Source organism: Lactuca sativa, chromosome 1 (genome assembly GCF_002870075.4).
Source record: "Lactuca sativa cultivar Salinas chromosome 1, Lsat_Salinas_v11, whole genome shotgun sequence".
In the NCBI taxonomy this organism is placed as follows: Eukaryota; Viridiplantae; Streptophyta; class Magnoliopsida; order Asterales; family Asteraceae; genus Lactuca; species Lactuca sativa.
Window position 1 is genome coordinate 17,343,431 of NC_056623.2, and position 11,495 is coordinate 17,354,925.

An 11,495-nucleotide genomic window follows, 5' to 3' on the forward strand; every position below is an offset into this window, starting at 1 on the left:
ACATAATGAGGATGACACCAAAAACTCCTACATCAAAACCCATATATTTATTCTCAAAGAATAAAACTAAGAATGGTTAAAAATCGAACAAAAACACTAATGCATTATGACATTCTTAAATATATAATTCTTGATAGAATGCATTTGATCTTCTTTAATGGTCCATAAAATCGACTTGGTTTCAACCATTTTTAATTACGAGAATGAGATGCATTGTCGTAAGAATATAGATCTGATTTGTGATGTATGCCTCCAGAAATTGTATATTTTGGCAAGACCACAAGTTCAAACGTAGATATGATTTTTGCGAACCTCGTGTCTCATGGCTTAAGGCTAGAAAAGCCTTAAAAACTCACAAAATGTTCTTCCTCCCACTAATGGGAGACAAGGAAACTAGCCAACTTGCTAGTTTCTATATATTTTCCAACACAAAAACATACTAATTACCAGATCAGTAATCCGCGCATTATACATGGCCAATCTCCAGCAACAAGGTAGCAGACCATTGACAGAGCAAAAACAACGGTTAAGTGCTGATCTTTAGTACTATAGTTCATGAAACTATTGTTCTTTAATGAGGAATAACAATGAATTTAAATCACACAATGTAGAACTCTGACAAATTTTGTATTGGCTACTTAAAAGTGTTGGTCAACACAGAAAATTACATCAAATACGTAAAGAATCAATGAAATGTGTATGATCCGGTGTATTAGTAGTGGTATAATGGAATTGACACTTGAAATGATCATGGAAGTGTTAGCTTGTTGAAAGCAAACCAAGTAATGTTGATGCATGGTTGTAACACCATGGATTATACTCGGTCCCTGTGGTACTTGTGTCCCCCATCATTATCTCTTGTTGCTGTTCTTCTTCTTCTTCTTCTGTAGGATCAGGAAGCAAGTTTAGATCAATAAAACCTCGGATTTCCTGAACTGGTTTCGCCACTTTCTCGACCAAACTTGGGTTTTGTTGATTAAGTTTAGCCTCTGCAATCAAGTGTGATCTCTTGTGACCCCCCAAAGCTTGTCCTGATGAGAAAATTTTAAAGCAAATTGAGCACTCATGAGCTCCTAGCACCAATGTGTTCTTCAAAGAACCACCAAGATTGAAACTTGATGTTGAATGATGATTATCAGATGTTTTTTCACAACACCCATTAATCATATCTTCATGATCTAACACGGGTTTGCTTTCAATCTTGTTTTTGTGGTCATTATTCCAATCAAAACATCCCTTTAACTTGTTGTGACTTGCTCTATGCCCACCAAGTGCTTGATAAGAGTGAAAACTCTTGTTGCAAGTAGTACACTCAAACTTTCTCTTGTTTTGATCATCAAATTCGTCTTCATTGATTGTTTTTTTCTCGAAATCATCAAAACCCACCTCAGATCTTCCAAGGATTTCGTAACCAACTTCTGATTCTGCTAATTTCTTCATCTTATAACCATTTCCGGTTATCTTCTTGCCCCATTTCCCCACATCTCTGGAAAGCATGATCAAACACATAGCAATCTCTACTTCTTGTTCTTGATCCATATCAGAAACAACACTTGTTGAAGCATGGTTAGCATTCATGGAAACCGAAGATGAAGCTGTAGCGGTGGTGGTGGTTGTGGTGGTGGTGGTAACAGTAGGAGTGGTAGCACACGTAACTATCGACTTTTTGGTTGTTCCATTTCTTGATCTTGATTTCTTCATTTGACGGATTTTTATACCCGAATTGTCATTACCGGATTGACTAATCTTAGAATCTTGATTCGAAATTGCGGTTTTGGTGTTTAAGACTTTATCAGAGTGACATTTCATGTGTCCAAACAAGGCCTTCCAAGACTGAAAACCTTTTCCACATTCTTTACAAAGCTTATCAAGAACAACCAAACAGTCGTCGTGGGGTTCACTTGAATCTTTTGCTTTCAGAGTCTTTTTGGGATCTTTTCTCAGCTCATAACCCAAATCGTTCGAGTTTGAAGAGCCATTGAGGACTGATGTGTTGTTGTTATCCATCATGTTTTTTCTGTCATTGTTGTTGACAGATGAGAGCTTCATCTTGTGATGATGATCGGTGGAGTTGATCACGTGAGACCTCATGTGACCTCCCAAGGATCTACCACAGGGGAAGCTTTTGTCGCACAGCTTACACATGTGTTTCATAAGTTCTCGATCACTTTGTTGCACTGAATTTTGATTGGACTTCAACATTTTCAACGAACAAAAGGTCAAAATTCAGATCAGATTGTAAGCTAAAGTGGTCCAAGGACAGAGGATGATGATGAATTCTCAAAGAAACAGAGAATTTAAGCTTGAAAATTGAGAATTAAAGAACACACAGATCAAGACACAAGAACAAAAGCTTAAATCTCGGATTGCATTTTACTTTCAGCAAGAACATGCCTTAAAAAGGTGAATATTGAGAATTGTGAAACACCCAGATCAAGAAAGATGATCAAAAGCTCAAATCGTTAGTTGGTATCCGGTCTTTCTGCCGACTGAAACGAATAACAAAGAACCCATCTCAGATTCGATTTGTTCTTAGCAAGAACACGACTTGAAAAAAATTTCAACCGAAAATTGAGACACGCGAAGATCAAGAAACACGATTAGAAGCCCAAATCTTTGGTGGGTTTTCAATCGTCTTGCAGAATGAAATGAAGAATAAAGAAGAACCCATCTCAAATTGCATTTTGTAGCTCAGCAAAAACAAGATCCAATCGCGTTAAAATGAGAACACAAGAACTAAATTGAAGCTACACTCGAGTAGTAGTCAAGAATCGAAGCAAAAAAGATCAGAAATCTGAAAAAGAGATGATGGGTCGGTTACCTTTCTTGCTAATGATGACGATGAAGAAGCACACCCTCTCTCTCTTTCTCTCTGTCTGAACTTTTATCAGTTTCTCTCTCTAGAGATATATATGTAAGCAGAGAGACAGAAGAGAGAGATGAATAGGCTATAGTTGGAGGGAGAAGGAGAAATCCATGCATGGAAATAAGGATAAAAAGAGGCAAAAGCAACGTGTACTCAGCTAAGTATCCTACGCCAAACGCCAATCCGACGGCTTAAATTGCTCCACATTGGGCATCTCCAAACCGGTGGCCTCATGATTGTTGCCCTACAATTCCTAATTTTGCCATGATCTCTGTAATTTATCTACCCACAGAAATATAAACATTAATAAACAATGGTGTGGGTCTCTTACACCTCACATCTTCCTTCAATGAATTAACCTAATACTCCCAATCAGGACATGACAAGTGTCACACTTATTCCTAAAGTATTTGGCCTTATTAATTAACAAAGGGCAATCTCGTCATTTCCTAATGCAAAATGAATAAGCAAATGAAACCCTTTTGCAATGACTGGTAAGTTGGACAAATGAGAAAAAGGGACCCACTAAACCAACAAGAAGTTTGTGAAGTAAAGAATCTACAAGCCTGCATATGGAAGCTAAAAGCTTTTTTGTGCTAAACAAGCATACTAGTAGTAGTGGTAGTAGGCTAGTGGCATTTTCGTCACTTCACATCAAAAGCAACCCAATATTTAAAACATTTTTAAAAAACTATTTTTATATTAATTCTTGATAAAAAGAGAAACTTTTAATACAAATGATTTGCAAAATATCTTAAACACTACATGACTTTTTCAAGTGTTTTTTTTTTTTAATTATAATTAAAGAAATAATATTTCTCAGTAACAAAAACTTACAAATTTGAAGAAATTAAACATTTTCATATTGCAGTGCGATAACAAAATATGAAAAAGTTATTATTTTTTTGGTGAAAAAATATATAATCATCACTCATTTTTTACCTTAAAATACACAAAAAGGTATATAATTAAGAGATTAAAGAGCCGGCTTTCCTCATTGCTCAAACCGGAAACGTTAATGTCCTATTATGAGATTTATGATTCATGGTTGATAACTATCTTAATTAAGCGTTAATTGTATCGTTTAAGCCGGCATCTTAGCACAATGTTTAGCTGTAGCACAAGTGCAAGTGCTTACAAGATAACAACTAACTTTTATTTTATTAGTTTTGGTCCTTACTTTTAGATTCTTTTGGCATACAAGTCCAATTCATGACATGTGCATGCACATAATTTTGTGATTACTTAATCCAACGGTCAGGATTGACTTGTTGCAATAGAATGGACGGTTCTAAAAAACTTTTAAGTTACAAATAAAATGTACAAACTTTGTTGCATAAACTACAAAGTATATGTAGAAGAATATTTATGATTAGTTAAAAAAAAAGGATTATTGATGCCTAACGCTAAGCACAAACATACACACATGTAGTGGCATTAATTAAGCTTCGCTTATGAGACAAGAGAGAGAGAGAGAGAGTAGACAAATGCATGACTAAAAGTGATGTTAATCAAGTTGACAACCCATTTAACCCTTCAAGGCAAGTTTTGGTCACTCTTTGTCTTCTATTCCATGCCATTTTGTATACATTTTTAGGCCAAAATAAGATGCCTTACTTTGATCTTTATTCCCTTTGTGGTTTTAAAAATGTCACATACAAAATTTATTTTGTATCTGTTTATATATGTATTTACAACATCATTTCACCTTTTTCTTTATACAGAATATACCACAATAATTCATTTTAGAACCAAATGATGTGGAATTTTATCGAGAGCATGTTTCACCACCCGTTGAACCATATATGTGTAATACATGTCAACAAAAATTGATAAAATAATTAAAATATTGTATAAATTGGTAAAATGTGAAACACCTTTGCATAAATAAATATTTAAGCGATGTTTTGGTTCTAAAATGAAACGTGGTTGTATATTTCTGCAAAATTAAACTATTTTGTTACATAACTTGAAAAAATATTATTGTATAAATATGTACGTGGACCTTTCTATAAACCTATTTAATTGTGGGAATATCTTTATTAAAAAGATGAACCAACTTCCAATTAGTCTTTAAACCACAAGTCTAAGCAAAATAGGAGGTGAGCTTTTAGTGCATGAAGGAGACTCATAACCATTTGAAGTGCTTGATTGCCCCAAAAGCAATCTTGTTGTATAAAGTAAAGCATGTGAGTGCTTAATTGGTCATCAACATTAACTGGTTATTAATTAATTCTTAATCCCAAAGAATTTATTATTAGGTTATGACCACATCAAGCTTTAATCATACATCATACAACTAAACCCTTCTCCAAAATTAACAACTATACAAATTTCTGTACTATTTTTCATACTACTATTTTGAATTTAAAATTATTGATTTGAAGAAGGGATCTATAAACCTAAAATCTATATTTTATCGTGATGAAATCAACATTGCTCGCGAAAAAGAAAATAAATTATAAGTTACAAATTTTACTCTTTTGTTCCACAAGGATCTTGTATGTATTGTATACCAATCATAATAAAGTGCATGTGTTCCTTTACAAAAGTGATAATGGTTTCATGTGTTTAATAAACAAGTTTCTCACCAGCCATGCTTAAAAAATACTCTTTAACAAAGAGTCAATCAAACCCAAACCAAAATAAACTCCTTAAAAATTCAAATGGTGGGACCTACTCTCTTGGATCAAGCAACCATTAAGATTACTAAGATAAAAGACTTAATTTAATGTCACTAAACTAACATGAACAAACTGTTAAGTTGAAAAATCTTGACATAGTATTTTTTATATGTATAAGGACTGTTGAATTGCATTCTTATAATTGTAATGGCATTTGATTCTTGTATTTTATATAGATAAAAAAAAAAAGTTGTATTTTAAAATATTAATGTGATCCATAACAAAAGACGATATCCCCCAAAGTCCCACCCACCATCATATGCATAGTGTTGTCCCTTGTTTATTCCTGTTTTGGTGTTGCAGATTGAGCTTAGTTCACCAAACAGGCTGCCATCTCCACGTGGGGGCACAAATAAATGTAGATTCATGTTTAAGTTTGTTAAATATTTTATTTTTCTTGAAAAAAAAATTATGCTATCTTATTACAATTAGCATTTTATGAAAGGCTAAATTCAAAAATTAATATTTCATAACAAAGAAAAATACCAAAATCTAAAAAAAAAAAAAAATCAATCATTGTTTAAAAAAGTTCCACATTTTCCATGTGTTTTTACCTAAAAATGTGATACACTTCTGTGTCTTCAATTTCTTTTTTAGAGAAGTCCTAAAAATCACAGTTGTTATCTTAGAAAACTTAATAATATACTAAGAGAGCTCTATGGTAAACTATTGTAACCAACATTTGCTTTGAATGGATCAGTCCTATGTGTCATAATACATGACTCGATGACAGACAATATTGATTAGGACAGGACTAGACAAATTGTCTCTTCCATTATCGATGAGGAGGGTATGAACGTCTTTTGCACACAGAAGAGATCAAAGGCAACTCCCGGCCCAAATTGTTTCACCTTTTTGGGAAATTGCAAATTTTGTCTGGTTACCATTAGTTTTATTAGTCTTAGTCCAGTAAATGTCAAACACAGATAACACTGTTATGATTTGTCGGCGTCCTGTGAAACAAAGACAGTCTTAGCATCCTTGTCTTGTTGCCCACCGCCTTGAGTCATGTGTTGGCCCGCTTCAATGTCACCGGCACTAAAGAAGCTTGACTTGCAATAGTGTCCACATAATCACTCATAAAGTAAAGCCAAAAACACAAAAAAGAGAGTATAGGAATCAAGGAATGACATGGACATGTCTACTCAAAAATAATAATAATAATAATAACACATTGTCTATTTCAATTGCAGATACATTTTTAACTTGTAATTCAAATATGTTTTGTTATGTACAATAAGACCTTCACTAAAAATGAACTCAAAATTAACATATGATATGATGTAAGGCCTTCACTAAAAATGGTATGGAGGTTTAATTTTACAGATCGACGCCTTCATCGAGGCCTCTAGAACCCATCATCACGTTTGAATCTATCTTTTTGTCAAATTTCTTTTTCCTCCGAGCTTCAAATTCTTGAAATCCTTCCATCTGAGAAAAATTCAAATCTGATCATCTCATGTTTTAACCAAACTAATTTGACTTCAATGGCTAAATTGCAGAAACTGAAAATCAGGAAAAAAAAAGGGGGGGGGGGGGGGGGGGGGGGGGGGGGGGGGGGGGGGGGACATTAAAGTTTACCGATTGGAATTGATCCATAGATATGGGATTATTATGCAGTGAAATATTTTGTAGAGTCTTGCATTCCTTCAATAAACTTGGAGGTATCTGTTGAGCAAATGGTGTGAAAATTAAGTTTTATATTAGGTAAAATTTGATGTTCATAAACTACCCCTAATCTTTCTACATTAAATTACATAAACACCCATATTTTGCAAACAAAAACAACCTTTTTGACTTTGTTATGGTCCAAGCATAGTGACTTCAGGTGAATGAGATTGCAGACCGAAGGAGGCAGTTCTTCAATAGAATTTTCTAGAAACCACAAAACCAAGAAACACGAAGCTGATTCAGTGAGAGATGTGAATAAACAATGTTTTATTTTTTTTCTTTTTCATTTCTCCAAGATTGATTATCTATTTGCAACATGAAGTTGAGTACACTAATCAAGAAAAACGAGAAGCAAATATTAAATAACTCCTTGAAACAAAGAACTTTACCATTTGCTTGTAGCTCTTCTAAAGAATAGCAGCTGCCAATAGATTCCGGAAGAAATTTCAGTTGATTATTTGACACATTCAACAGCAACAACTGCATATTCAAAAGCTCAATTGAGTTCTAAAATTTCAAAATTGATTAGTAAGTTGATAGATGAAGCCACTTACATTGCGCAAGCTTCCAATGGTTTCGGGCAGTTTGGTTAACTGGTTGCCCGAGATGGATAACCGCTCAAGTTTCACAAGTTGGCCAACTGAAGAAACAGTTGTAAGGCCCCATTTGTTACACACGACAAGACAGAACAGAACAGGACACAACAGTACAAAGCATAACAGACTTGTACTGTCTCACCCAAAAAGGTGGGACAAGACCTCGCTCTCAATCTCTCGTCTCTGGAAAAAGACGTAAACGCCCTCCTTGTCATCATCATTAAAATAACCCTAGAAAGTTTGTCTTGTCCTGTCCAGTTCTGCTTGTTGTGTAACAAACACAGCCCAAGGAATCAAAATAAAGCCTTAAAATTAGGAATTTATGAAAAAAAAAGACATTCAACGTCTCATGAAAATTGCAATGCCTGACTCTGCACGGTTTCCAAGGTTTTTTTTTAGAAAAAAAAAAGGGTCAAAAACGCAATTTTCATGGGATGGAGGAAATGATGAACTAGATTTGGTGTTATTACATTCATCGGGTAAAAAGGTAACTCTATTTTGATCGAGATTTAATAGCTTCAATGACTGAAGTTTTCCCACATTCCCTGGAAGGCGCTCGATTATATTTTCAGCCAATATCTGAAAACAAAGCGTTGTAGTTTCAGATATTAATATTTATTGATTAACACATACAGACATGTTAGTCGTTAGTAACTAGACATCCCACAAAGCCCCAAAGATAACAGCTTAAATAAGAATTCTATTTGTCAATTTAAAGAACTAGTTCAAGAAAAGCTCATGAAAGTTGTAAGCTTGATCATTCAACCTTACCCTGAACAAAGTTGTGAATAGAATGATGCATGCTTGGTAAAGTTTAGAATTAAAGATTAATAATTTATTTCATATATATAATAGATTAAATAGAAAAAGATAATGCAAATTTGTGGTTCTTACCAGCCTCTGCATGTTTACGAATTTGCTGATCTCCTCTGGAATGTCAGCTATGGTAGCAAAAAGAAAAGGTTAGCAAGGAAAAGTATTAGATTTTTCTATTAAGTCTGTGTTAGGTCAAAAGGAAACATCCATATAGTTTGTCAGATTAAGTTGTGTAAAGAGAAAATGTACCTAATTTGTTGTGTGTCAAATCAAGAGTCCGTACTGATCTATCCAGCTCAAGAACTTCATCTGGAAACGACTGGTTCATTACATAAACTTGAGTTAGTTTTGAAACATGTCTGATTAACTAATCAAACATAAATGTCTTAGCTAATTGATTAAGAATATAAACGATTATTTCATCTCCATAGATTCAAATGGCCAAAACCCCTATTCCTATATGCTAATGTAACAGTAAAACACACATGGTGGACATTTTTGCCCATGTTCAGGATGGATTATGTGTTTGAATAATTCCTTTTGATTCATAAATAAACAAATATGAACAAAGTCGATATCTTCCCACGGAAATTAAGCTATTTATCTTAACACAATAGTTTTTATGGAAAAATCAAAATGAAAGAACGTATAACACAGTTGCAGATAAGGGTATTTAAATATACAGATAAGAGTGTGTGCCTTTAATTTGGCGTCACGTAAGCCCACAATGCCGGTGGCGCTCCACCGTGACAGGCGGTCGGCTTTGGAATCAGCAGTCTTGCTGGCAGCACAACCCATTGATCTTCGCTACCGGATTGACGAAGGACGAAGAGGGTCTCGTATTTACTCCAATGTTTCAATTATTAAAAGGGATTTCTTCTTGTGGGTTTAATCTTTCCGAACTCGAAATAAATCGAAGAGAACGAGACAAAACTAATAACGATGATGATGAAATGGGGAAGACTTTAAACGACAAAACCTGGGCGCCTGTCTTGTTCTCTCTTTTGGGTTTGACAGATATCCAAGTTTTAGAGAAACTGATCAACGAATCTGATTTGTAAGTTGTTATATTTTTGGTAAATCACGTCTTTCTTTTTCTTTCTTTGTCTTTGTCTTTAAGAAAACTTGCAACTTTTCTAAACGAAAATTCAACGTTTGTTTGGCTACGCAACCACACGGATATATAATTTTGTAATTTGTAGGAATGCATTTTTTTTTTAAGAATGAATCATATAAATTAGCATTTTTCTCCGCAAGAAATTTGATATCTCAAAATTTGTGTTTTAAATTGTGATCTTGTTTGAGTTGTTTTATCAAGAGATTGATAAAAAAAAAACATGATATTTACATTTATGCAAATTCATCTCTTATATATGGCTTAAGGCTTGAAGACTTGATATAATTTATGGCTATAATGTTTGTCTAATTTTGATAAAAATGAAATTTAAAAATAAATAAATAAATAAACTAATTAAATAACAAAAATAAATAAATAAAATCATAATAATTGTAATAAATAATTATATGTGAAGTGAGAAATAAATCTTAACTTCCAAATAAAAAGTTAGATTAAAGGGACTAAAAATGACGATTAGTTCAACTAACTTTGACTTTGTATCAAAGCATTTTGCTAGGATATTTTAGACAGTGAGGAATTGAATGAAGAAGAGACACAAGAACAAAGATTATTGATTGATAGATACAGAGAAAAACTATTGGCATGTATGTGGTGACACAACATACGGAAAAAAACAAGAGCCGAAAACACAACCCTCCACCCACATATCATAGGGATGAAGGAGTAACCATTCCTGACACCCTGATAGATATAAAACATATTAAATGTTGTTGTTGCCTTCTTGAGGTCAACGATCGAAACCCACTGGCCTCATTACGTTTGTTTTATTTTCGTTGTGTTTTACGCCTAAGATATATATATATATATATATATATATATATATATATATATATATATATATATATATATATATATATATATATATATATATATATATATATATATATTAATGTTGTGCAATTAAGACAAGGTATTTGGTCCAGTTGGTTAAGGCACTTCACTCATATTACTCAGCCTCTCTACCACCGAAGTTCGAGTCTTGCCTTTGGCATTTGTGTTTAATTTTCTTTTGGCAGCTTAACCGATATCAGTAGGAATTCTCTTCTTTAAAGTTGGAACTTGTATGAAACTTGAGCACACTTAATCTCTTATACAGAGAAACCCCAAGTTCTCAATTCTCAAAGTTAGGTTTGGAATCGGTTTTATGATTAAACCCGAAACCAATCCAATAAAATCGAACCCATCGGTTCTGGGTAAAACCGACCCATGCTCAACCCTATATTTTAGATAGAGAGGAATTGAATGAAGAAGAGATAGAAAGAAGGAAGATTATTGATGGATAGATGAAGAGAAAAAACCTATTGTAACACCGAAAATTTAAAAACAATTTTTCATTTAAAAATAATCGTTTAATTCTTAAAAACACTTTGCTTAAAATATTATTCATAATCGAATTACAAAACATAACTCCATTTTCACTTGCATAATAAATCAGGATCCTCAAAACATGACTCTTTCTCTGGTGTGTACAATCGAACCGGTGCCGTCCCGTGATCCTGAGAGAAACCTGAAACACATAACACAAAACACTGTAAGCACGAAGCTTAGTGAGTTCCCCAAAATACCACACATACACATATTAGCCACTCGAGGCTATAACTCTGTGGGTCCGTGGACCCTACTCTATGAACCCTCTAGTTCTAACTCTGTGAACCTTTCGGTTCTAACTCTAGGAACCTTCCGGTTCTAACTCTGTAAACATGCACAGCATTAATCACATAGAA

At 33.8% G+C, this 11,495-nt stretch overlaps 2 protein-coding genes across 2 annotated transcripts; both read right to left on the reverse strand.

The window, feature by feature from the left end:
- Positions 1-606: 606 nt before the first annotated feature.
- LOC111910487 (zinc finger protein ZAT9) lies at positions 607-3,181 on the reverse strand. Its single transcript, XM_023906324.3, has one exon. It carries the CDS (start codon positions 2,200-2,202, stop codon positions 760-762), a length of 1,443 nt encoding a protein of 480 aa, XP_023762092.1. The 5' UTR covers positions 2,203-3,181; the 3' UTR covers positions 607-759.
- Positions 3,182-6,663: 3,482 nt separating this feature from the next.
- On the reverse strand, positions 6,664-9,741 carry LOC111910488 (plant intracellular Ras-group-related LRR protein 7). Its single transcript, XM_023906325.3, has 9 exons — positions 9,333-9,741; positions 8,883-8,952; positions 8,712-8,758; positions 8,288-8,396; positions 7,776-7,861; positions 7,611-7,701; positions 7,340-7,425; positions 7,132-7,218; positions 6,664-6,981 (listed from the first exon to the last, which is right to left on the reverse strand). The coding sequence occupies exons 1-9, from the start codon at positions 9,429-9,431 to the stop codon at positions 6,871-6,873; spliced, it is 786 nt and encodes a 261-aa protein (XP_023762093.1). The 5' UTR covers positions 9,432-9,741; the 3' UTR covers positions 6,664-6,870.
- Between the last annotated feature and the right edge of the window lie 1,754 nt (positions 9,742-11,495).

Bases quoted from the DNA above. Each gene is read 5' to 3' on its own strand.
- LOC111910487 (XM_023906324.3), bottom strand. From the start codon at position 2,202: ATGTTGAAGTCCAATCAAAATTCAGTGCAACAAAGTGATCGAGAACTT.
- LOC111910488 (XM_023906325.3), bottom strand. From the start codon at position 9,431: ATGGGTTGTGCTGCCAGCAAGACTGCTGATTCCAAAGCCGACCGCCTG. The intron at 8,953-9,332 runs GCACACACTCTT...GTAATGAACCAG, and splicing joins TACGTGACGCCAAATTAAAG to TCGTTTCCAGATGAAGTTCT. The intron at 7,702-7,775 runs GTAAGTGGCTTC...TTGAATATGCAG, and splicing joins CCATTGGAAGCTTGCGCAAT to TTGTTGCTGTTGAATGTGTC.